This window comes from Temnothorax nylanderi, unplaced genomic scaffold, assembly GCF_030848795.1.
Source record: "Temnothorax nylanderi isolate EJ_2023f unplaced genomic scaffold, tnyl_v1.0 TNYL_tig0893_pilon, whole genome shotgun sequence".
Taxonomy (NCBI): Eukaryota; Metazoa; Arthropoda; class Insecta; order Hymenoptera; family Formicidae; genus Temnothorax; species Temnothorax nylanderi.
Window position 1 is genome coordinate 5,446 of NW_027249955.1, and position 27,925 is coordinate 33,370.

General features: G+C 37.4%; 1 protein-coding gene across 2 annotated transcripts; it reads right to left on the reverse strand.

Moving 5' to 3' along the window:
* On the reverse strand, nucleotides 1-27,684 carry LOC139785825 (uncharacterized). Of its 2 annotated transcripts, none has more exons than XM_071724995.1 (3): nucleotides 27,524-27,684; nucleotides 17,318-17,446; nucleotides 1-291 (listed from the first exon to the last, which is right to left on the reverse strand). In XM_071724995.1, exons 1-3 carry the CDS (start codon nucleotides 27,542-27,544, stop codon nucleotides 10-12), a joined length of 432 nt encoding a protein of 143 aa, XP_071581096.1. In that variant the 5' UTR covers nucleotides 27,545-27,684; the 3' UTR covers nucleotides 1-9. The 2 variants fall into 2 exon arrangements, 1 of the variants encoding a protein (XP_071581096.1); XR_011722093.1 differs by lacking the exon at nucleotides 1-291 and adding an exon at nucleotides 2,846-2,868 and having other exon boundaries at nucleotides 27,524-27,640.
* Between the last annotated feature and the right edge of the window lie 241 nt (nucleotides 27,685-27,925).

Below are 27,925 nucleotides of genomic sequence, written 5' to 3' on the forward strand. Positions count from 1 at the left end.
ATTCTTTTCTCACCCCCCCTCTACCGTCCGGACCTTGATTTCCTCAATTTGATTGAAAGGATCCCCAAAACAGCTGTTCAAAATGTCTTCCTTCAAGCCTTCGGTCCCATCATGCAAGACACAATAACTTTCTACACGGATGGCTCCAAAATAGACTCCGGCAACTGGGTGGGGGCCTCGTGCTTCTCTCCCCAGCTTCAGCGCAGCCTCATGTTTAAGCTCCCCGCTCGAGCTTCTGTCTTCACGGCTGAAGCCTGGGCAATATACAACGCTGTTTTGCTCATCTACGACCTAAATGAGACAAAATTTACTATTGTTTCTGACTCCAAAAGCGTTCTCGACGCTCTTTCAAATCCTATCACATGTCGCTCCAACTATCTCATCCCGCTAATAAAAAGCAAAATCATAGCTGCACACGAGCGCGGTAAAGAAATCCAGTTCATTTGGATCCCATCCCACAAAGGTATTATGGGCAACGAAATAGCCGATGATCTAGCTAAAAAAGCGATCCGATTAGGTAATGTCACTCCTTCTTTTAAATTGCCCCACTCTGATCTGTTCATCCAGCAGAAAGAAAAGCTAGCCACCGAATTTCACAATTACTTGTTTAACAGAGCCCGCTTCAAAGGTAATCATTTTTTCCGAACAATCTATATCAACACCCCTAAACCCTGGTATTACAAACTAGGTTTAAAACGTGACGCCGTGGTCACTGTCTCCCGACTGAGAGCGAATCATTACAATTTAAACCATAGCTTATTCCGTAAAAATCTTGTTGACGACGGCTCATGCGCTTGCGGTGATCCGACTTAAGACATCAATCATATTATATTTCATTGTCCTCTTACAAATACACAGGCCGCAAGCCTCCGGCTTGCGATCCAAACCAATGCGGGTCCTCGTAGCGAGGATGTCTTCGTTATTTTAAAAAATCCTTCAAACAAGATTTGTCGACTAATCATGTCTTTTTGTAAAGCAGCAAACATCAACTTGTAACTCGCGCGCTCCGCGCGCGCACGAGCAAGCAAGCTACCGGCTCCCCTCTCTTCCTTGCTCTCCCACCTTAGCCCCTCCCGTAATCCCTCACCATTCCTCCTCAATATGACCGACAGCTCACGACTCACGAGCATACATACTCTGCGGCCAACAGTAGCACCCCACTCAAGAGTCTCACAAGCAAAGCAGGCAACAAACCTATCTCAACAAGCAATACTAACAGTGGACAAAGCTGGCCATATTGTCCTCTGAAAAGAGGCAGGAGCCAATGAAATAAAGAAGAAGAAGAAGAGACTTCCCAGGGATCCTAATCTGATCGAGTCTAACCTCGAATCTCTTTCAAGTACTTTTCCTACCCCCGATATTATTCTTCATGATTTGCGATATTTATATAACTCAGGTAAATCAGAAAAATATAAAGCTTCGGCTTTGTTACATTACCTTGGTTTAATTTTTCGTAAGCTAAATTAATGGCTTTGAGGATTTTACAGTGGAACTGCAGGGGTATCACTGGGAAATTTCCTGAGTTCTCTAATTTGATTTTGGGATATGACGTAGTTTGCTTACAAGAGACCTGGCTGGGTCCTTGTTCTTATTTTTCATTTAAGGACTTTATTGCCTTCAGAAATGATAGACCAAATAATATCTGTGGAAGGGGTACCGCCATTCTTTGTCGAAAAGAATTTGATCCTATTATGTTTGATTTTAATTTTGCTAATAACCCCGGCATCGAATTGACATGTATTTCTTTACTTTGTAAGAAGATATCACCTAAGAGAATATTCATCATTTCACTTTATAAACCTCCTCACATATGTATGGGTTCGGAATGTTGGTCCAATTTACTGGATTCTGTATAGTTTCTGCTTCTGGTTCTAATAATATTGTTATTTGTGGCGATTTTAACACGCAACACGAGATGTGGGGATCTTCTAGACCAAATAGTGATGGTATGGCTTTGTCCGAAGCCGTAACGGATTCTGACTTTGTCCTTCTCAATGATGGTACTTCCACTAGAGTTTCGGTTAATCCTGAGTATCATAGTGTTCCCGACATCTCTTTAGTTTCATAATCTATGAGCCATCTATGAGCCATATCAATCTATGAGCCATATTTGCTCCTGGACCACCTTCGACGAACCTTATGGCAGCGATTATTTTCCCATTATCATTCAGGTTAATCATGATCCTCCCGAAGGCCTCCAGGAGAGCCAGGTTGTGTGTTTCTAATATGGACAGGGACTGTTTTGTTAACATTGTAAATGAGCGGATGACTGATTTTTTGGTTGATGATTTACCTGGTGCCTTGGCTTATGAGAATTGGAGCGCTCTTATTATCGACTGTGCACTTCGTGCTGGGCGAAAATTTTTTATTCTTCGGGATTGGTTATCTCTTTTGATGCTAGCTCTGATTCGTGTAAATCGTACCGTCATTGTGAGAGGAAACATATTAATAAACCCTGGTGGGACAGGGAGTGTGAGGAAACCAAGATTCTTAGGAGAAGTGCTTTCGAGACTCTTAGGGAGAATCCTTCCAGGGAGAGTTTAGCTAATTATAGAAAGTGTTCGGATAATTGCAGACGGATTATTCGTAAAAGAAAAAAGGAAAATTTCACTTCCTTTATTAATGAGCTTGGGAGAGATTTTTACCCTAAGACTTTCTGGAATTCGATTAACTCCTTTAAGAACTCTGCCTTTTTTGTCGAATACAATCCACCATCTGTGAGTCGTATCTCTAATATTCATAGCTTTATCAGTGATTTTTCTCCTCCCTGGGTCCCGAATTCCTTTGAGAATATCTCTCATACTCCGCATGTCTCTACTTTTGACGAGGATCTTTCCTTGAATGATCTTAAACGGGCAATTGCCTCTTCTGAAATCAAAAGTTCTCCGGGTCCTGATCTTATTTCTAATTTAATTTTGAGCATTTTACCGGACTCTGCGTTATCTATACTGATTAATATCTTTAACTTAATATTATCTGATGGATCTTTCCCGTCTAATTGGAATTTTTTCGATATTGTTCTTATTCCCAAACCAAATAATAAAGGTTTTAGACCTATTTCTTTAGCTTCTAACGTATTTAAACTTTTTGAAAAACTGATTAAAGATAGATTTGAGAAATTTATTGAAATGGAGAATATCCTACCAAATTGTCAGTTTGGTTTCAGGAAAGGCAAGTCTTGTGACGATTGTCTGGCCTTTATTAATATGGAAATTTACAAGTCCTTCTCGAGACAGGCTATGACTGGAGCCTTATTCCTAGATATTAAGTCTGCATACGATAATGTTAATCCTCATATTTTATTTAGTTACATCAATAAACTTAGAATTCCCGATGGGTATAAGCGCTTTTTTCGTAACCTCCTTTCCTCAAGATATGTCAGTTTCTATGAATCCGGTACTTTTTATGCAAAGAAATGCCTGCAGCGTGGTATTCCGCAGGGCTCTGTTTTGAGCCCTATATTATTTAATATTTATGTTAAAGACATTCTTTTTCATATTCCTTATAATGCTATCGTCCTGCAATATGCCGATGATATTGCTATCCTCTTCTCGGACACTAGTCTGGACAGAGTTATTTCGGGCTTGAGGAGCTCTTTTGATCAGCTTGCCTTTTGGCTTGAGGGTTTAGATCTATCTATTTCTTTACCTAAGACTCAATTTATTATTTTTCATCGCAAGAAACTGATTATCCCTGATCAACTTGATTTATCTTGTGGATCTATTCCTCTTAGTAAACATATTAGATATCTTGGGTTAATTATTGATATTGGACTTAGATGGCGGGACCATATTAAATCTCTAAATATTAGAGTTAAGATTTACATGAACATTCTTAAATGGCTTTCTGGTAGATTCCGAGGAGTCAATCCTTCCTTGGCTTTGAATTATATTAATGCCACCATCGGGGCTATCCTTGAGTGGGGTTCCATGTGGTTCATGAGTGCTGCACAAACCTATCGTTCCTCGATCGATCGTATATTATGTTCTTTATATAAGATTGCGTTAAATATCTCTAAATCCTCATCTAATCGTGTGCGTTGGGCTTTTAGTGGTCAGAAATCATTCATGAGGAGGGTTGTTTCTAAATGTGATAAGTTCATTGCTAAGTCCATTCAGCTACGTAATAATAAGTTGATTAATAAAATTTCTAACTTTTACAATTTGGTGAATAATCAACATATCGCTTCCAGAAATATTCCCTTTTTAATTTCCAGATGGTCTATGGTACAATCTTTCAAGAATCATCTGTATACTTGGTATGCGCATCCTCAGTATTCTTACTCATTTCAGTCATACTCAATTTTGCCTTTGATTGATACCGATACTGGTTATCTTGTTAAAGAACATGGAAACCCTAATCTTGCGTTTACCAATCTTATTTCCTTTAACAGAGAATACTCTTCAGAGATAGACATTTTCACGGATGGTTCTAAGAACGATGCACTAGTGGGCTGCGCTGTTTTTGTTCCCTCCTTGAATATTACCAGGATGTTCAAATTGAATCAGTATACCAGCTCTTTTTCGGCTGAGGTTTTGGCCATCTCTAAATCATTGGATTTAATTTGGGAATTTTCATAGGATCACATAAATATTTGTACGGATTCTTTAACCCCTTCGTTGGCAGAGAGAATTCGACAAAAAGTGCCCAAAATGGCAGGAAAATTTGTTATCCTGAAATATTGTTATCCTGGGGTTTTTGAGGGCGCTGATTACGAATCTGAACTTAAAATTCGAAAATTCAAAATGGCGGATCCAATATGGCGGACAAAAATACAAAAAACGGCTTGATTTGGATAAATCTTGGTACTTATGGGTTATTTAGGTTGCTGATTACGAATCTGAACTCAAAATTCAGAAATTCAAAATGGCGGATCCAATATGGCGGACGAAAATACAAAAAACGGCTTGATTTGGATAAATCTTGGTACTTATGGGTTATTTAGGTTGCTGATTCAAACTTTGAGAAATCTCAAAACTGGAATTCTTAAATCATTTAAAACAACTTTGAGTACCAAGCTTCATACATTTCCACCTATTTTTTGTATTTTGCTCCATGTTATTGAATTCGCCATTTTGAATTCCTTTATTTTAAGTTCAGCTTCGTAATTAGCGACCCCAAAAACCCCCGAGTGGCAAATTTCATCCCAATCAAGTAATTTTTTGCATTTTTATCCGCCATTTTGGATCCGCCATTTTGAATTTGCCAATTTTGAATTCAGATTCGTAATCAGCGACCCCAAAAACCCCCGAGTGGCAAATTTCATCCCAATCAAGTAATTTTTTGCATTTTCATCCGCCATTTTGGATCCGCCATTTTGAATTTGCAAATTTTGAATTCAGATTCGTAATCAGCGACCCCAAAAACCCCCGAGTGGCAAATTTCATCCCAATCAAGTAATTTTTTGCATTTTCATCCGCCATTTTGGATCCGCCATTTTGAATTTGCAAATTTTGAATTCAGATTTGTAATCAGCGACCCCAAAAACCCCCGTATAAAACTTGGATGCCAAATCGGAGCAAGTTAAATAGGAAAAAAAAGGTTGACGCACTTTTGCGTCAATGCCACACAGGGCACGGATTAATTTGACGCACTATTGCGTCAATGCCAACGAAGGGGTTAAGTGTCCTCATGGCATTGCGGAATCCTAAACCTTTCAATTTTTGTAAGCTTTGCCCCTTAATGGCTGATATAAAAACTAAATTGAATTATGCTTTTGCTAACAATAGCCACACAGCACAAGATATTGCAACATCCACCAGATATCCGAGGGATCGCAATATGTCCAAATATTGATCACAATAACCGTAGGACATCCATAGGATCGCAATATGTCCAATGTGATATCGCAATATCCTGGGAACATCCCCAGGAAAAAGTGTGCTGTGTGGGTAAATGTATAAGATTTACTTGGTGTCCTGCCCATATTGGTATTTTTGGGAATGAGAGAACGGACTCTGCTGCCAAGACTGCTTCTGTTAGTGGGGAGCCTTTAATGAATAAAATCTCTCACAGGGATGTTTTTCTGCTTCATTGTTAGATTCCCTGCTGAAAATGACCGATTAAATCCGATTGGTTTCCTATTAAATTTGGTGAAATTGAATCGGAATGAATGCGTTTTCAATCCGGTTAATCGGATGCCCGATTGGAAGTGAATCGGTTCTAATAACAAATCAATCGGAATCGTTTTTAATTCGGCATTTCCGGATTGATCTGAATCCGCCGTTATCGGTTTCAATCGTATCAATGCCAATCCATTTTAATCGGGTGAATAAAGTGACCACATGAATCGTATTGAATCCGCATCAATCGTAAAATTTTAATACAACACCGGAATCGGATTTAATGCAATATTTCCGGATTCATCTGAATCCGACTGAATCGGTTTCAATCGTATCTGCGCTTAATCCATTTAAATTGGGTAATGAAAGTAGCTATGTGAATCGGATTAAATCCGCTTTAATCATTAAAATTGTATATAACACATAATTTTTACGTAATAGAGTTCTTACTACAGGATTTCCTTTTGGTAAAGTCATGAATTCTATATTTGCAAAACTGTAAAATGTTTTTATTTAAATAAATACTGCACATTGTAATAAATTTGTAGTACAAAGAATGGAATTATAAAATAAAGTAGTAAATAATCCTGTTTATATATCCGGAATTCACGGATTTTATCAGTTTGAATCGGTCAGTTAATCCGTTTAAATCATTATAATTTCGTGATTTTGGGGTTCACGAAATCATAACGATTTAAACGATTGACTAAAGACCGATTCAAACCGATAGAAAACGAGTGAAATTACATTTTTGAGTACGAATCCGTTTCAATCGTTTCCAATCGGTATAATCGTTATGAAATCATAACGATTCAAACCGATAGGAACCGATTAAAATTACATCGTTAATTGACTACGAATCCGTTTCAATCGGTTTCGATCGGTGTAATCGTTACGAAATCATAACGATTCAAACCGATAGGAACCGATTGAAATTACATCGTTGAATACCAATCCGTTTCAATCGTTTTCAGTCGGTGTAATCGTTATAAATCCGTGATTTCCGGATCAAGAATCCAGATTCATGCGGATTCAAAATTTTTAATCGGATTCAATCGGTCATTTTTAGCAGGGTTCCTATAAGGCAATAGATTCTGAGTTTTTGGTAAAGATTAATATCGGATCGGGTAAATTCTATATAGAAAACTTTTTTAAGACCGGAATTAATGTCTCTTACTTATCTAAGTTTCATATGGACAGACACTGGCTTGGTGTCATATCTCGTATTATTGTCGGTTACGCTTATACTAATGCTACTAAATTCAAATTTGGTTTGTGCGATTCGCCTGAATGCTATTGCGGCTTTAACTTTCGGGATATTGACCATTTATTTTGGTCTTGCGACTTATATAACAAGGAAAGAAAAGATTTCACTAATAATTTATTTAATCTTAATCTTTTTGCACCTTTCTCAGTCGTTTATTTGTTTAATAACCTTAATAGGAAAATTTTAAAAGTGATAATTAACTTTTTGAACGATTGTAAATTTGACTTGTAGTCATTGATTGTTATGGAGCTAACTCTCCTTTACCATGCGAGAAGATTAAGATCCATTGTGATATGGCAAGAGGGCGACTCTTTCCCCAGAGAGTCCCCCAATAATTCTTGCTAAGAAAGCGTGGTACTTTGGCTCCCACGGAGCCAGAAGTCCAATCGGGGTTTTAAGAAGAAGAAGAAGAGTACTTTCGTTCGTTGAATACACATATTCAACTTAGAGTCACGCTTTGGGCCTTCCGCCACTAGAACTTTCTGGAAACGAGAGAATCAGTCGATGCGAGTGCGTTATAGTCAGTAGATACACGTTTCACCAAGCACAAGAAATCGTATCGTAATCTCAGCACCAGTCAAAAGGAAATTCAAAGGAAGGTGCCTACGGCCATTTCATTGTTTCTTGTCGTCTCTGCCTGGAATTGACGACCGAGGACGGCCATTGTTGGAGATTTGCATCTCACGAGCACGAAGCAGGGCAACAGCCCTTTTCTATTTACTGTAACCTGCAGGTCTCCTATCAGAGGAGTGCATCACGCAGGTTTCCTATTTGAGGAGTGCATACCACATACTGCGGATTTCTGCACACAAGGTAACTCGACGATTTCTCGGACTGTGCCAAGGATCATTTAGCCGTCAGATATTCGTCTGGCGAGAGCCCGCGGATGCCTGAGAAGCAGGTAATTCCGCGTCCTGAATCGATCTTTGGTTGCAGGAAATCTCGAGATCTTTATACTCTGGTCCTAAAAGAGGATCTGTGTACTCTGGTCATCGGGAAGACCTCGGAGGAGTTCATTCTTTGTTCGTCCATTTTGGGACGCAGACGTCTGTACTTAAATTCACAGTTAATGGTTGCAACCAAACTTAAATACATTTTAACCTCACTTATCTTGCGTTTCGTGGTATTCGCCACTTATAATTCATACGTTTCAACTATGAAATTGCGTAGTATTCGCTACGTATATGTATACGTTTTACATGAAAGAAAGTTAACATTTATTGTACATATCACACTGCTATATATATTCTTGCGCGATCTTCTTAAACACATAATGAGTACTGCGTATGCTCATCCAAGTAATATTTAGTAAGTTTGCTTCATAAGTTATATCGTTTATGCGCATTTCTATTTGCTGATAAATACTTAATTATCATAATTCTCAACTTAACTTCATAACGGTTTATTTATGCAAAGTATTATTAAGAATGATTATTCATACAATAGATATCGAATTCAAGCTAAATTGATTTCATAAACACGTTTCATGATACTGATTTATACGTTTCTTCAATTCAATATTGATGTACTTTAAATTTGTTTGGTGGAATCACATGGAATAATACCTTGATTATTTGAAAGATGTCTAATAAAATTCTCCAAGGAAAGTACACTCTTATAAATTGCCCTAAGAATAAATTATTCCATTAGATTGATTATTATTGAATTCATTCTTTTCTTCATTCAAATAACAGTTCTCTACACGGATGTGAAATAAAACCAATTATTCCATGTCATTATTTTCCACTTTCACTCCATATGTTTATTTTATTGATAATTTTATATGTGATTTAATGGCATTTATCATGTTCTGTTTAAAATAATCCTCTTTGTGAAAAGAACTAAGAGACTCTTGTTAAGGTTTTCATTCTTCTTATGATACTACGTACGTTATTAAAATTTGTGAACTACTTCAACTATTTAAATATTTAAAATATTGGATACGAGACAAGTCTCATACTTTATGATAACGGATTTATTCACAGAATGGATTATGATTTCCTGATTTCATATGTATTTCTATTATTATTTCTGAATTCATGTCAAGACTATATTTAGCAACTCAAGTTGAACTTGGTAATTTATGTGAATCTATTAAAGATATTATTCTCTCGAGTAATTTCATATCTGTGTCTCCTTCTCCGCCATAATTTCACTCACGGTCTATTCGGGCCGTGTACACCCTCTTCTTCATAATTATCTTTTTTAAACCACATTTAACTGCAATATTAAATTATTTATATTCAACTAATTAATAATTTTTAAAATATAAGTAATTTATCTGAGACTATTTATTTATTATTGAAAAAATTAATAATTATTTTCCACTAATTATTAATTTTCAAATAAATAGTAATTTATTTTTGATAAACTTATTAATTATTTTAATAATAAAAAAATTATTTCTACTAATTACCAGTTTACAAAAGAAATTAATTCATTTTCACCTAAATACTAACTTTCACAAACTAGAAATTTTTCTCTGACAAATTATCAAATCTTTAAGTAATCTACACTTCTCACCAAAATTAAAGGAACACTAAATTTATCTTTCAAAATAGGCAAAATTCAAGCAGCTGTAACTTTTGTTAAAAATTAACAAAATTTAAATTAAAAAAAAAGGATTTTAAAGCTTGAAATCTCTACTTTCGAAAGGTTACTATTATTTTTTAGTTTCTGTGAGTTTGGTAATTTTTACCTATAGAAAACTACGAGCTGGACAAAATAGAAAATTTTCCTTTCACTTTGTGGGCCTGTCACGTGCACAAAAAAAATCTGCGAAAATTTTCGACTTTTTAACGTGAAAGCTTGAAGTTTTCTTTGCAAAATCTTTTTTTAAAAATGTTTCTACGATTTTTTGTTACTGATTTATCGCGGATTGAATAAGAAATGAGCATTTTGACTTTGATTGCTCATAACTCTCTTAAAAAAATCATCGTATCGCAATTAAAAAAACAGATTCTTAAAGCTGGAACTTTGCTCTATTGAACGGTATAATTGCCAAATTTTTTTAAATAACATGTAGATATGATACAAATGGATGAAGATAATGTAAAAATTAGCGATTTTTCTCTTTTTTATTTTGACCCAGAGAACAATTGTGCAGAACAATAATACAAATTTATTCTTTATGTTTTTTGTACTTTTAAGTACCCTGCATTTAAAAAAATTTGCCAAATAGATATAAGATTTTTTTCATGGTGGCCACTATGGTTTTATGGAGCAAAACGTACAAAAGATTGTAAAATTGCTTAAGGAGAGTACACAAAATTTAGTTTTGGGAACTGTTAGGGGAACGAATAAATCTTACATATTTTTACGTATTTTGAGTCGTAGAATCCGAAAATGGCCATAAAAATTATGTCTATAGCGGTGAAAACATGGAAAACAAAGGGAAATGCGGAAAACATGAAATTGTTTAAACTACCAGACGTAATTTTTTTTACGTTTTTTAATGCAGGGTACTTAAAAGTACAAAAATAAAGAATAAATTTGTTTTATTGTCCTGCACAATTATTTTCTGGGTCAAAATAAAAAAGAGAAAAATCACTAATTTTTACATTATTTTCATCCATTTGTATCATGTCTACATATTATTTAAAAAAATTTGGCAATTATATCGGTCAATAGACCAAAGTTTCAGCTTTAACCCTTAACTGGAACGCGGGGGGTCAAACACCCCAAAACGAAGTTTAGGCGTCTTTTTCGGTCGGTTAATCTATGAATTTTCGCATCGCAGTGCCATCTGTTGTTAGTTCGAATCACCAATGACGCATTCCAATACGTTCCACCTGGCAGAAATCGTTAGTGCCCAGGGGGTCCAAGCTAACGTACACGAACTGGATCCCATGATTCGCTAAAAGCTTTCCCCCGGATTTGTAGATGGCGTTAGGTAGGCTACTACCACATACATATACATCACATCGATGAGCTCTACACAGATACATCTGGGGCCGTGTTCTGTTCCGCTTACCGGTGTCGGCGTAGCTTTTACACGATTTGAAAAACCTGTGCAACGGCCCTGGATACATCAAAGTATAATTATGACTTTAAATGTGACTTTGAACGTGACTTTGAATATTCGACAAGTACCTGTTTTATATTACAGTATGCATGTTTATTAATTTAATTGCAACGTTAGTTCATAATTTCAGTTAGTTTTTAGTTTATAATGTCTTATATAAGATGCTCATGTATTTAAACATATTATTTATTAAACACTGATTTTTTTAGGAAGCATGTCACATAAAAAGTGCGAGGTAAAAGGGTGCATCGTTAATTCGGAAAAAAAATTTCGTATTAAATACAATTTAAGTTGTATAGACTGTGAACACAAACATATTCAAAATTATATTTTAAATACATATATCCCAGGATGTATAACGCGTAATATAAAAACAATTAATAATATTTTAAAGGGCTTTAGAATTCCACTAACACAAACGAGTAAATTGCATGATTTAGCATATGCATACTATGATACATATAAGAGTTTTAATAAATAATAATGTATATATTTTTTTTATTTTTATGTTGTTACATAAATATATTGTCTTTAACCCTCGGTTGTCACACGAGGTCAAAAACCCCAATTTTCAAACAGCTGCATGCTGTCGCATTGGCTACCGCGTCGCTTCTTGCCGCGCGGCAAGCGTTTCCGCGTCCTGTGGACAGAAGCCATAAGATCCGGCTACGAGTTTCCCCCCGCTTTTGTAGATGGCGCTAAAACTAGGCGTCCGCGTTTAGTACGATAGCTTGGAGCCCCTGTTAGTGCCTTTCCAAACACGATTTGAATCAGACGTGTCAGGATTGCTGGGGTGCTGAACACCCCAAGTGCAGGCTTCGTAATTTTTTATTGAAAAAAGTTTTTTTTTCTTTTTTTTTTACAAAAGGCGGCACTGATTGCTTTGATCAGTTGTGCCATGCGTATACGGTCAGTCGCAGAACGAACAGATGGCCTATGCGCATATTTTACGGCATTCTAGATCAAGCAATTGTCAATGCCCGCATTTTATACAAATGCAAATTGATAAATTCAGGGAATGAGTCAGCAGTGACTAGTAAATATTGCTTTAAAAAAATGGTAGATCTCACATTGCCCTTTTTACGCGACAGATTTTCTAATCCCAATATACGACTCGACCTGCGATTTGCTATTGAAAATATCCTGCAAGAAAACAGGGTTCAACCTGAAAAACTCGAGAACAGGGTGTACTTAGAAAAGTATGCTCGATGTCTTATATGTAAAAGGAGCAAAGATAAAAAGACAAAACTGCTCTGCCAAACTTGTTTACGTCCGATGTGCGACAAACATCGTTGTGCGATTTGTGTGCAGTGCGCTGCAATAGAGTAAGATCTTTATGTAAAGCAATAATTTTATACTTTTGGAAAATATAAAGACTTTCTATGAAAATCTTACAGTAAAATTGATTATTCCTGACTTAAACATAAAATAAAAATGAGTTTTCTTATAAAAATCAAGATTTCAGTTCTAGAAAAAAGGGGCACAGGCGATCATGAAAATAAATACCTTTTTTTAAATACCCACTACAATCATAATTTTTTTCGTAAAGTACTCTATCTCAAGAACATCGTGTTAAATTTTTATCAAAAAATATTTATTTTTGAGTGAGATATGATTTTTTTAGCAAAAAAAGCCATTTTTCATAACACATTTATTTCAAGAATTTTTTTGAAGCCTCAAAACTAAAAATTTCATAGTTTGGGCTAATGGGTATCATTTTCCAGTGTTTAATGTATGTACTTGATTTTTTTCAAGCCTATTGGAGCCTCCATTTCGCCGTAACCAACGTTCAAAGTCGTGTGGGGTATACAACACCCCGTATGCAGATAACGTTCGATCGCGGACGTGTGCCAGTTAAGGGTTAAGAATCTGTTTTTTAAATTGCAATACGATGATTTTTTAAAGAGAGTTATGAGCAATCAAAGTCAAAATCCTCATTACTTATTCGATCCACGATAACTCAGTAACAAAAAATCGTAGAAACATTTTTAAAAAAAGATTTTGCAAGGAAAACTTCAAGCTTTTACATTAGAAAATCGAAAACTTTCGCAGATTTTTTTTGTGCACATGACAGGCCCACAAAGAGAGAGAATAGTATATTGTGTTACAAGTGCGGAAAGTTGGCTGTTGGTCACGAGCGCGGGTAGGCGCACGAGCCGAAGGCGAGTGCGCCTACCCGCGCTTGAGACTAACAGCCAACTTCCGTACGTGTAACACATACTATTTTGTATTACAAGTGCATGTAGGGATGGGGGTTAAGGGAGTGGAAATGTGCGTATATTAGACGAGTGCGGGTAGTCGCACGAGCCGAAGGCGAGTGCGTTTACCCGCACGAGTAGTCGGGAGTTTTTTCCCCCAACGAGGGGGGGCGAAGCCCCCCCGAGTTGGGAGAAATGACATACGGGGGGGTTCGGGGGGGCAAAGCCCCCCCGAGTTGGGCGCAGGCGGGGAGGGGGCGTGGGGGGGAGGGGCGGAGCCCCTCCCCCGCATACTTTAACCGACATTTATTACAGGAGCAAATAGCACGTATCGCGTAGGCTCGTAGCGAGCGCGAGCGCGAGCGCACAGTCACGTTTATCCACTACCTGTCGAAATCGACTTCGTCGGCCAGGTCGGCCTTGTCGTCGTCGTTGTCGTCGTCGTCGTCGTCGCGTCGACGACGGCGGCGGCAGCGGCGATGGCCACGGGCTGACGGGCCTCACGGGTCTGATGCCCTGATGCCCGAGCGAGAAAAACGAATAGCGGCGCGAGTTTGCACGCGGTTGTTTGCGATACGAGACTCGCGCTTCAGGCTCGGCACTCGGCGACTCCGCGACTCGGCCGCGCTGACAAAAGAGAACACGAAAGGGAGGACGCGCCCGTACTCGTACCGTTTGGGAAGGTTATGCGTACAAGTATGTACAGTAGAGTGACATATGAGTAGAGCTGCGTTCGAAAACGTCACCGGGGTGCACACGAGTATACTCCCTTCTCTTTCTATCTCAGCGAGTTAGAAGGAGAAGGGAGTATACCCGTGTACACCCGGGTGACGTTTCCGAACGCAGCCTAGCTGTTAGGTTAGGTGTGTGTTGGGAAGAGGCGAAGTGGCGGTATTTTCGGTAGTTGTTTTCTGTGTGCGCTGCGAGATGGCGTTGATACCCGTTAGGTATGGCTTGAACCCGTGCGCTATGAGTCTTAGCGCACGGTTTTCCCGTTGACTATGACTTTGGATATGACGTGTGGAATATTTTGTAGGTAGATGTTGGCAAATCGTTACTTTCCGCACAGAAAATACACACGGAAAGTGCTACTTTCCATGCACGTGTAATACAAAAGTTTTCTATTTTGTCCAGCTTGTAGTTTTCTATATGCAAAAGTAACCAAACTCACAGAAACTAAAAAATAATAGTAACCTTTTAAAAGTAGAGGTTTTAAGCTTTAAATTTAAATTTTGTTCATTTCTAACAAAGTTACAGCTGCTTGAATTTTGCCTATTTTTAAAGATAAACTTAGTGTTCCTTTAATTTTTGTGAGAAGTGTATAATTTACTTTTACTTAAATATTATTAATTTTTATGTAAATAGTAATTGTTTGTAACTAATTACTAATTTGCTAATTCAATAAAAATTTAATTTGTTGTTATTGCTAATTTCATGAATAATTAAAAAATAAAAAATAAAATTTTTTTGCAGATCCTTGCTTAACATTACAAAATAGATGATATTAGTACAAAATTACCTTTTTCAAAAAAAGTAAAAAAAAAGGTACCAAGTACACGCAATGTATTTTGTAAATTCAAAAATCCAATCTAAGTGGTAGCTTTATATTTCTCCTTCACAAAATTATATTACCTAACTTAACTCAAGTGACATATATTTAAAAAAAAGATGTGAAATCTTTAATATATTTCTCCTTCACAAAATTATATTACCTACTATAACTTAACTCAAGTGATATGTATTTCAAAAAAAGATGTAAAATCTTTAACCCTATTGAGTCACACTGGGTAAAATCAGGGGGGTGACACCCCAGCGTTTTTTTGACTTCGAAAACGACCCAGTAAACCAATGGAAATGGGCCTTTTTTTACATATGTTAACCCTTTGAAGCAAACATTTTTCTTTACACGGAAAACAGCTGAAATTTGTTACTCGGGGGTTTTCGGGGTCGCTGATCACGAATATGACCTCAGATTTTCAAAATTCAAAATGGCGGATCCAATATGGCAGACCGAATTCGTAAAAAGTTTCTTGCTCAAGTTGAAATTTGTCACTCGGGGGTTTTCGGGGTCGCTGATCACGAATATGACCTCAGATTTTCAAAATTCAAAATGGCGGATCCAATATGGCGGACCGAATTAGTAAAAAGTTTCTTGCTCAAGCTGAAATTTGTCACTCGGGGGTTTTCGGGGTCGCTGATCACGAATATGACCTCAGATTTTCAAAATTCAAAATGGCGGATCCAATATGGCGGACCGAATTCGTAAAAAGTTTCTTGCTCAAGCTGAAATTTGTCACTCGGGGGTTTTCGGGGTCGCTGATCACGAATATGACCTCAGATTTTCAAAATTTAAAATGGCGGATCCAATATGGCGGACCGAATTCGTAAAAAGTTTCTTACTCAAACTGAAATTTGTCACTCGGGGGTTTTCGGGGTCGTTGATCACGAATATGACCTCAGATTTTCAAAATTCAAAATGGCCGGTCAAAGTTTTGTAAAAAAACTTGGCGCTGCTTTTTTACTCCTGTCGCATTCTTCCCTAAATTATGTTTATTGTTTTTTTATTCAATCAAAAATCTTAGTACTAATTTTTAAATTTTAATGTTTAAATTTCGAAGTCTAGCAACGCCAAGTTTTTTTACAAAAAAAATTTATTTATTTTGTTTTAATTAAATATTTTTATTTTGTACTGTTACTTCTTTAATTCTTTGTAATTAAAATGATTCTTTGTAATATTAAAAATTTGTTAAAGAGAATTAAGAAGCTATTACCACTTGGGTTGGAATAGGAAGACCCTTGAATAGGAAGACAAAGATACCACTTGGGTTTTATTTTTTTAAAGTAGTTGCACAACAATTATCTTTCAAAGCAATATACATATTCTCTTTGCAATTGGCGCAATTTAATTTAAAGATTTCACTTTTTTTTTAAATACATGTTACTTGAGTTAAGTTAGGTAATATAATTTTGTGAAGGAGAAATATAAAGCTACCAATTATGTTGGATTTTTGAATTTACAAAATACATTGCGTGTACTTAGCGCTTTTTTTTTACCTTTTATTATTTACCATAAAGTCAAAGATAGTATATTAAATTTCCATAATAATTATCAGTAGACTATGTATAGTCTACTGTTAGTTATTATAATAACATTTTTACATACTATCGTTCAATCAAGACATTTAAAGCAAATAACAATTTATCGTAAATATGAGGACAAAAATAATGAATAATAATTTATTCAAACTTATTTTTCTCAATAATAGGAAAACCTTATGTTAATTTTCTAAATACACAAATATGTTAGAAGAAATCTCACTGCATATTATATCTGTGATTACATGACAATACTCTGGCGTATTTTAGCCAAAGCAATTTTTAATTGGCAGAGTTCCAAATAAATAGATAGATTGCATAAGTCTTGTTGTTTAGCTCGCTTGTCAGATTGCATTAAATAGAATAATATCATGTGCATGTATTTATATAAATAGAGAAATATATTATTTTAACAGAATACAATTTAATTTAAATATGACAAAGAAATTTTCAAAAGTTATTTTTTAATTAATATCTTTTTAACAGAAATATAATTTAGATATTTCACATAATTATATAAATATCAATGTAATAATTGTCTAAATAATACCATTTAATTATCCAAATATCAAAAGTATAAAAAAATAATAAATCTTTCAAGAAGAAAATTAATAAATCATAAATAATAATTAAAAGTAAATTTGAATAAATAGAAAATCGGTCTACTCACCTGTACGTTGTTTAACTCGTCTTCGTATCGTCTAAGTCGGGAAACTTCTGTCTTTAGATTTTCTATTTCTGCTGTAGCAGCTTTTAAATGATGCGTTTTTTCTTCTACTTCCTGCTCTTTGGCCAACAACTAGAAAAAAATCATCATAAATTTATAATCTAATTTGTTTTAATTAATATAACATATATAGCATAAAATATAGTAATTACTATAAATATTATAATTACTATAATATATATAAATTATATAGTTTGCAAAAATTATGGTAGGTATAATTAAAAAACAATTTCTTGTATAAAAATAAATTTAAAATATAATCTTGTCATACAAGATTTTTGAAGGATAGGAAGTTAGATCTAAGTACAGAAAAAACAAAGGTTATGATTTTTAATAGTGGTGGTAAGTTAGGTAGAAGAAATTGGAAGTGGGGTAAGGAAAGAATAGAGGAGGTGAAGAATTTTAAGTATCTGGGGTTTACGTTTAACAGGAAAGGAAATTACACGGATCATATTAGAAATGGGCAGGAAAGGAAAGTTAGCAGCAAATAAGGTATGGGGTCTCGGTGAAAGGATATGTAAAGATGATTTTAAGAGGAGACGGACATTATTTAACTATCTGGTTAAAAGTGTTATGAAATATGAGGTGGAAGTATGGGGGTGGATGGAGAAAAGTGAATAGGGTCTAATTTGTAAAAAATAAGTTGTTAAAAAAATTATTTTCATGAACCTTATATTTGTTCAAATTGAATGGAACAACTTTAGAACGATATTAACAATGTAATTTTTCAATAAAAATGATTAAAACTGCTTATAAAAGGAGAGGGGATAAAACGCGCTGTGATTGGCTGTGACGTCATTATTCAGTAATTTCAAACTGTTGCTACGGTATTTTATATATATTTACGTATTTACCCAATTGTTTTGTTGCAATGTGGCAAATAATTAACACGGGATTTGTTAAAGCACAGTCGAATAACTTACCCAAAGTAACGGTATTAATGGTTTCCAATTTTTTTGCTGAAAGTGATGTGTTTAATATCGCAGAAACTCGTGGTGTAAAAGCTAAGAAACTTGTAATAACTTTAAAAACTTGTAATAACAGGAAATAAATAGTAAAATTTATAGACAGATATAAGATACGTACTACGTTTACGCGAGCGTTACTTCTGTAGTAACTTACGATAATTCACTCGTTTACGCAGAGTAAATTATCGTAAGTTACTACAAAATCCCGTTTACGCAAAGGAAAATCCCGTTTAAGCGAAGGAACTATCGTAAGTTAATTACTACAGAAGTAACGCTAAAAGTATGAAACGATATATCAAAGTATATTAATTTGAATATTATATATATACAACACATGACATAACCTTTAAAACACTCTTGTCATCTTGTGAGTTTGGCTCGAGTCACCGTGCGAGACGGACGTGTGTGTTCGCTGCTTGTATTGCTTGCTCTGAGATTATACCGGTTTTTTGATACGGTGTTGCGCGGTGGTGGAGGTTGTGACGGGAGGTCCCTTTTCGGGAGGGTTTTTTATTTCCTCTTAGTGTTGCTTCCCCCCCTCGGAGGGGGAGCACAGAATCCTCTTTTTTCTCTTGATTAATTAAGATTACATGAACACGACGGACTCGACCACGAGACGCGCACGTGATAGCCCTCGTTCCTCTGACGATGACTCGGTGAACAATTCGAGCAAGAAACTCCGTACCTGTATGACTGAGCGGGAATTTGATAAGTTCTCACAGGAATTAAGGACGTCGGACTCGTTGGATGCGGACCGAATAAGTAGTAGGAGCCATATTTCGAAACAGCAAAGGGATAAGCGACGCAACTTAACGGTCAATACAGGTATTTTAGCACCTGAGGACGATATGGAGACGGAAGTGGACACCTCCGCGAGCCTGGAGGAGACTAGAGGTCGTGAACTTTTCATAAACAAAACGACTTCGAGTAATGGTAATGTTGTTATTGTTGCCGGCGGCACGCAACCGTCTTTAGGTGATCACGTGAACGACGTGAACACGACACGTGTAAATAATGTGGACGATCCCCTGTTGCCTGACAAAGAATCTTATATCATTTGCGATTCCATTTTGAGAAAATGTGTTCCCGGTAATTCCGTTGACGTGCAACGATTTGCGAGATATGATGACGATCATAAGGGAATCGCCAAGATTATTATTCGCCTCCCCCACGATCAAACCACTACAACAAAAGGTAGGAATCGTATAAAGATGTGGATGCTTCTTAACGAATTGCAGATCTGCTCGACAACGCTTGAAATGATTAATCATTTCTCAGCTGAAATAGATTTTAAGGATTTTTCTGATGCTAATCGTGCTCTAGACATTATAGGGAAAATTAATGAGCCTAAATTAACAGCTCATTTGGAGCAACGCGCTGTTATCTGCAAGGGAGTTATTTCGGACTGGCCCTCGAGAATTCCTGAGCTGTGGGACGTGATTCAGGATAAATCTGGTATACTCAGATTGGACAGGATGTTCCGGCGAAGGTGGGACCCCGAGTCACAGAAATCGTCGCTAGTCAATACAGACAATATTATCATTACATTTAAGGCAAACAAGACACGTGACCTAAAAATTTTTAGAAATGGAGTGGGACTGAGAGTTAGACCGTACGTACCGCCAACACGCCAATGTTTTAACTATTTTAGATTTGGCCATACTAAGATAGCCTGTAAAAGCGAAACTCGGTGTATCGTCTGCGGTGATAAATCCCACGGGCATTGTGACAGACCGGTGCGCTGTTATAATTGCGAGGGCTCTCACAAATCTACGTATATAGGATGTCCACTGCATCAAAAAAACAAAAATATTAACATTGCTATGGCACATAATAATATTTCATTTCATAGAGCTGTGCGGTTGGTTGAGGGAGGGGTCACGCCTGCGAAGCCACAAAATAGATTTAGAGACCCTAAGGCTTGGCCAATACTATCGAGGGGAACGGAGTCACCGAACAATGCTGCGGAAGTTGGAGATTCAAGGCGAGACCCTACTCTCCGCGGTTCACGATCTGCAGAGATCACGGGGGGCAACCTGCCTCGCTTTAGGCCGAGAAGTGTACCCACGACGCCTTCGAGCCATATTGGGAATTATTATGGTCACTTCGACGGCCGTGCTGAGGAGATAATTAAGGAGAAGAGGGGCATAGCCCTGGCGGCACATAATGGGGAGTTGCTAGGAATGATCAAGAAGATAATCACGGAAGCTCAGATCCTTCTCACGACCTGGTTGGCGAGGTATTGAATAGTATCCTGCAATTACTGCAGAGACTCCCAGAGGCAAGAGAAATTTTAATTAGCGCACTTATGCATACTGATAGACGGGATCAGTCAGATTACGGTGGAAGTGAAAATAACCTAGCGAGAAGAGAACTGAACAGAAATAAGGACTTAGGGAAAGCTCTGGTGAGGTATGGGAGGCCTGGGACCCTCCCCGTTATATAATTCAACCTCCTTCTGTGGAATTGTCGGGGCTACCGGACTAGTAGAGATGAGCTTACGAAAAATATTTTAGAGTATGATATTGTGGTGCTTACTGAGACCAGATGCTCTGGTTTCAATAAAGTTGTTTTCTCCAATTATAAGACGGTCAATAGTAGCAATCGCCTCGGCAGTGGGGGCGTGTCAATTTCCCTTCGTAATCACTTGGAGTTTGAAATTCTCTCTGTCCCTGGGACTTTGCCAGTGGGCTATGATGTTGTCGGCGTGAGGACCAAGAATTTGAATCAAAATCTTAATATAGTCGCTATCTATAGGCACCCTAATGAACCTATGACGAGACGTGATCTTTTGCCCGTTTTTCAGGCAATTAATGGTAACAATGATGACTCGATTATATTGGGAGATATGAATGCTCACAATGTCGCCTGGAACTGTCCAACTACAAAGGATAAGGGCGATCTTCTATATGATCTGATGAGTGATGAGGACCTCATATGCATAAATACAGACACTAAGTCGCGACAGGGCTCCCATAACCAGCGCGATTCCAACCTGGATCTCATGTTCGGTTCGGAGGGCATCGTCGATAGAGTTTCCTATCGGCAATTGGAGGAGACATGGGACAGCGATCATTTTCCCATCTCTTTTTCCTTTGATGTTTATCCTCAATTGTACAGAAAAATCACTAATAGATTGTCTACCAAAAGGACGGATTGGTCGCAATTCATCACTTTGGTGGGGGACGAGGTTGTTGCCTCCTTGCTCCCGCACTATGAGCTTTTCAAGGTCGATCTGGAGAAGTATTATGATTGCTTCGTGGAAATACTGAGGAAATCCGTTTCTATTGCATCGGGTAGACGACGTGACGATTCTGGACCCCCTCCGGACGATCCCGACAGGCGCAGGAGATCGCATAAGTGGTGGGACGCTGAGTGTGACGAGGCGATTCGTTGCAGAAGATCTGCTTTTTCTACTTGGAAGAGGACAAAGGGTATGCATGACTGGATCGAGTATAAGAGGACCAAGGCGCTGGCCAGGCGGACCTTTAAGGCAAAGAAGAGAGCTAGCTTTGAGAAATTCTGTAGCGATATTAATCGTTTTACCAGCCTCAGCTACGTGTGGAACACGATGCGCATTCTCAAGAACGCTAGAAATAATTTGGAATGGCATGCTTGGCCCACGAAGAATAGAGAGGAGGAAATTAGAACCTCCATTGATGGATTGGCTCCCCCGTTTGTGGGGACTGATCCCGCTATGGACTATGATGGTGGACACCCTGATGATGAGTTGGATGCTCCGTTTGTTCGCTCTGAATTGGATAGAGCCATTGAAATGATCAGGAAGGATTCTTCTCCTGGGCTTGATGGTATAGAATATAGGATGATCAGACTCCTGCCTGAACCTGCCAAGGTTTGTCTCCTCGAACTTTTCAACGTGGTCTGATTTTCGGGAATGTTGCCTGCGGAATGGTTGAACTATCAGGTAATATTTATCGACAAAGTGGGACGAGAAAAGGTACGCCCCATATCACTCTCATCGTGCATCGGTAAATTGATGGAAAGAATGATCAATGAGAGACTTATTTGGTGGGCAGAAAAGGAGGAGAAGTTCAGTACTTCCCAGAACGGTTTCCGCAGAGGCATTATCCTGCGCGGATAATTTGACGAGAATTGTGTCGGACATCAGGGCCTCTGTTTGTGCTGGGGAATATACCCTTGCGGTCTTTCTCGACGTTTCGTCTGCCTACGATTGCGTTGACTTCCGCATAATGATGGATAAGCTAATAGCACTTAATTGTCCCCCCGGTATTGTCAAGTTCATTAGCAACTGGCTCTACCGTAGAAAGGTACGATTTATTGTTAATTCTCGTGAATTTATAATTTGATACGTCTTTAAGGGACTCCCGCAGAGTGCTGTTCTTAGTCCTGTACTATATTCTCTGCTCACGCAGGGTCTTTGTGCCGATCTTCCTGAGGGTGTCGAGGCTGTTGAATTCGCCGATGATATAGGGCTATACATCTGTGGTCCGAACCGGCACCGGAACAAGGTGCTGCTCCAGCGTGCGCTTGACATTGTTGCGGCACGACTGCGTAGGATTGGCCTCGATCTTTAGCCAAAGAAGTCTGTATTGGTGGAGTTCTCCAAGAGTGGATATGTTGATAGAAACCTTAGCATCCGTGTGGGGGATTGTGAGGTGCACAACAGCGACGGAGCTAGGTTCCTGGGCATTTGGCTGGACAATTGTTTGAAGTTTGATCGACAGGTGGCAGAAGTTAGAGGAAAGGTGAACCGAGCGAATTCTATTATAAAATACCTCTGTAAGGTGTCCAAAGGTATGGAGGTCAACACTGCCCTCATGCTGTACAAGAGCCTGGTAAGATCCATTACAGATTATGGGAACTTTATCTACTTTCCCAGGGATGCTGCGCTGCAGTTGAAGCTAGAGAGATCCCAGTACCTGGGCATTCGCACTGCCCTTGGATATAGGAATAGTACACCAAACAATGTTATCATAGCAGAGGCCAAGGTGAGGCTGCTGAAGGACCGCGCTGCTCTACTCGGTCGCAACTTTGTCAACAAATCTATTGCCTACAATCGAAGTGGTCTATGTGGCAAATTACAGCGGCTGCTGGATTGCAAGAGCTACGTCCGATTTCGTCAACCAATGTACAAGCTGTCGCTCCTTTCGGAGTTGTGGAGGGGGGCTCGCGCGGTCACAATCGGCCCTCCCAGAAAATTTGAGATTTTTCAAGGCTCATATGGTGCTCACACATTCAAGCCCAAGGTAAACTTTGCAATTGACAAGGAGAGAAAGAGTGATGGGTTTTCTGATCGAACATTGGTTAGCAAAGTGATAGATCAGTATGATCTGAATGATACCCCGGAAATTATTTTTACGGATGGATCGTATAGCGAAGACTCAAGATCTACAGGTGCCAGTATGATCATCTGCGACCAAGAAACAGCGTACAAGATGAGTCTATCTTATTTGTGCTCCTCATACACGGCGGAGGCTTTCGCCGTTAAGTCAGCCCTTCAACTGATGAAGAATCAACACACAGACAGAAATAAAGATATTGTTATTTTTTCAGATTGCAAATCTGTCCTACAGGCTATTTATAACAATCATCTTAACGTTCACAAGAACAAATATATTACGGAGGCCAGAATATTAATATATGAATTGAAATATGAGTATGGTAAGAATGTCGTATTGGTGTGGATTCCTGCTCATGTCGGAATTGCCGGCAACGAATTGGCTGACGTGCTTGCCAAGGAGGCTGCCAATGAGGAGGCTGATCCCTCCATTGAAACTCCGGTGGGGGATCTCATGGCGCGCGCTAGGAAGGAGACATGGGACGCCACACAACTATCGATTATTCGCGATTCTGCGCACAAGGGCGCCTTCTACTTCGACAATTTTTACGATCGGCAAGCGGTTAGACCATGGTTCCGAGAGGTTAACGCAGAGAGATATTTTGTCACCCTAGTCAACAGACTGAGAGCTAACCATTATAATCTCGGAGCTTCTTTGAAGAGGAAGGGTTATGTGGATGACGAAAGATGTGAATGTGGATATGAGAAGGAAGATTTGCAACATCTGCTGACAAGATGCCACCCAGATAGCAAAATGTTAGCAAAATGCGCGCAGATTGGCAGCAAATTTGATCAAAATCCCACACCAAAACCATAGCCATCTGTGTCCGCATTAAGCTCGTGTTCTGTCGACAGAGCCTGGCTGACAGGCAATGTAAGCAGATTGTCAACAGAAACCGCGCAGAGCCTGCATACATAACCTGGCAGCAGATTGGCAGCAAAAACCGAGCAGAGCCTGCGCGCTCGACCTGAGAACAAATTGGCACATTGGCAGCAAAAACCGAGCAGACTTTGTCCATACCCATACAGCACAAAATATTTTTTAAATATTTTTTAAATATTTTTTAAGTATAGATTAAAATAATTCACAAAAATATTTTTTAAATCTTTCTGTGTCCGCCAGATTATGTCAGAAAAATATTTTCAAAAATATTTTTAAAAGATTGCAAATAAATATATACAATAATATTTGTAAAATTTTTCTATCAGAAGTATTGCTTCGAAAAATAAAATATGTTTAACCCAATCAGCAATAATTGTTTCACGTTTAAAAAATTTTTTTAATATTTGAAAAATATACATTACACACAATATACTTTACATCTTACTTTGGAAAATATTATTTTGCATATCTATATCATTGCAGCAATTTTGGTTGAGCCTTGCGTTGTATTGCTGACAAAGATATGTCTCGCGGATGTTATGATTTTGCTTTGCAGAAACCCTGCTTATATTAGCCCTCAACTAAAATTTACTTACGAGTTAGTCTTACCATTATGCGCCGCTTAGTGGCGTCGTTGCAAACTATCACGGAAAGATGCGCTACCATACATCTTTCTTAATTAAGAATCTGTTCGGTTTTTGCTGCCACTCTGTTTTCAAGTCATGCGCGCAGGCTCTGCTTGATCTTTGTTGTCAATCTGCTGCCAAGTATGTGTGCAGGCTCTGCGCGGTTTCTGCTGCTAATCTGCTCACATTGCCTGTCAGCAGGCTCTGTCGCATTTCTGGCTACAATTTGACAACATCGTCTGATAGAGCAGTTTCCGCGTGCAATTTGTTGCCTTTCTGATACCAAAAATTTAATGCAGACTCTGCTTGGAATCTGCTGCTCAGGTTTGGCTATCTGGGCACAAATACGATGCTCAGAGGATTGACATGGATGTAGAGTTAAGAGCTGAGGGCTATCTGGACGAAATAGATATCTGTCATCTCATAAAAGCCAAGAATTGGAACATTCTATATATTATCTTTAAATTTTTAAAACATATTGACAAGGTCATTTGATCACTAGAGGAAAAGTAATTTAGGTTTAGTTTGCATTGTGCTAATTACCCTAGGGTCTAAAGCACCGTAATAGTCCTCATCCGAGGACGCCCGAAAAAACCCCCTTGTCATCTTGTCGATTGTACACTTCGGTACAGAGGTGAAGGTAAAAACTACGGACCACTACGAAACAAGCACCACTTGTAACTGCGTTTCTTTACTGCATCTTGCACGTTATTTGCGTTTTCGGTCATTTTTAATGCTTTCAAAACAAACTGTCCAACCTGTTTACTGAATAATGACGTCACATCGACAACGCGCGAAAAACTGGGCGTTTAAATCGATCGCAATTTTTAAACTCATGAAAAAAATTATTTAACGATTTTTAATTACTTTTGTTATTGTAATAGTTGTTTTTAGTATCAGAACTTTAATTTAAAATAAAAAACAAAAAATCGTGGAGGACCCTATTAGAAAAGATCTGGCTGGACTACATCAGATGGATTTTTAGAATAGAATTTTGTACGCCGCGGTATATGATCTTGAGAGAGCTGGGTTTAAAGAAATTAAAAATTGAATGGGGATTAAGAGCCATAAGGTATGAAAAGAGGAGTAGAGAAAGTGGTAAGAATAGGTTAGTGGGTGCATGTTGGGAAGAAAAAGATAAAGTGGAGTATAATTTGGGGAACGGAAAGAAAGATCTATTCAGTAGCGAAAGGGAAAGTTATTTTAATAATTTGGGATGGGGTCTTGAAGCGATAAGAACTTCAAGAAGGAAGGATATTGACATGGACAGGGTAATAAGAGAAAGAGAACAGGAATACAAGAACAAACTATTGATAGTAAGGTTAGAAATGCGCGGTACAATATAAGATATAAGGAGCTAGGTATAGGGTATAATAAACCCAGATATTTATCAAAAGTAAATATAGATAAGTCAATGGCGGGTGATGGTATAAGAGCGTTGATAAGATTGAGGTGCGGTAATATGGAGGAAGCAAATAAATATTGATTGGACGAGGATGTAAGAAGTTGTGGATTTTGTAAGTTGGGTAGGGATAATTTGGAACATTATGTAGGTGAATGCACAGTGATTTGCGACTGGTTTGTAAATTTAGGTAAGAGCTATAAGGAAAGACTAGATACACTTTGTAACGATGAATTAGGAATAGAAAAAGGGAGGATACTAAAAAGGCTTTGGAAAGAGAAAGAGAGGAAGCGGAAACAGGTTAGAACATAATTATTCGCTTAAGCGAATGAAGTCTGTTAATAGCCTAGGTTTGTAGTTTTATATGGTGTGGATGGATGAATGTTTAAGGTCTATTTGTAAACCAAGTTCCTTTTCTTGGCTTTTTTTAAGCTTGAAAATAAATATATATCTATAATCTTGTCATACTTTACTGTTTGTTATTTAAAAAATTGAAAAATTGCTTTTAAATTTTTATTTTTTAAATAAAAAATCTTGAAAAATATATATACCTATAATAAATAATAAATCTTGAAAAAAAAATATATATATATATTTGTATATAATGTACTTCATGATACGTATGACGCAAGAACAATCTACTTGAGAATATAACATGTATGAATCAAGAAAAAATATGAAAGTATAATTTTCTAATTTTTACAATCAATTTCCTTCTAATCGAACCTCATAAAAAATATACATATATATATTCCATATCTAGAGTTTTATATTTCAATTTATTTTTGCATGAAAAATAATCTCTTTCGTTTTTATCATTTCTGTTACACTCTTTATACTGTCATTTATAATAAACAATTCCATGCAAATATAAATTGTTTAACTCTCAAACAGACTAAGGACGAGAAATTATAATTTACATATTAACTATTATTTCAAATAAAACGTACAAGATGTTTAACTTTTGCCATCTCCTGTGTTTGAAAACCTTCCAGTTGTTCTGCATCTTCTTGAAAGCTGTATAACTTCTTTTTATATTCTAGAAAAAATAATAAGATAATATTCAGAATATTGATAAAAAATAATCAAAAGGATAATCAAACTTTAAGAACATGTTTTTTCATCAAACAAAACAAAAAAAATCTTAATAATTATTGCTCTAAAATCTATTTATTTCAGAGTTGCAAGCAAATTTTTACAAACAAAAAAAATTAATTTGATCTATACCACAGACATTCAATATATCCTTTATTTCATATTACAGTACACAATTCGGCATTGTTTTATATTAAATATTAAACATGTCAAAAATTTAAAATTTATTGATTTTATATAGGTACATATGTCATATA

What these genes read in the sequence shown, in the direction of transcription:
- LOC139785825 (XM_071724995.1), bottom strand. Translation starts at nt 27,544, where the DNA reads ATGGCAAAAGTTAAACATCTT. An exon ending in TGGCAAAAGTTAAACATCTT is followed by an intron (nt 17,447 to 27,523) that starts GTACGTTTTATT and finishes ATTTTTTTCTAG; the next exon opens with TTGTTGGCCAAAGAGCAGGA. An exon ending in ACGAGTTAAACAACGTACAG is followed by an intron (nt 292 to 17,317) that starts GTGAGTAGACCG and finishes TGTCTCATTTAG; the next exon opens with GTCGTAGATGAGCAAAACAG.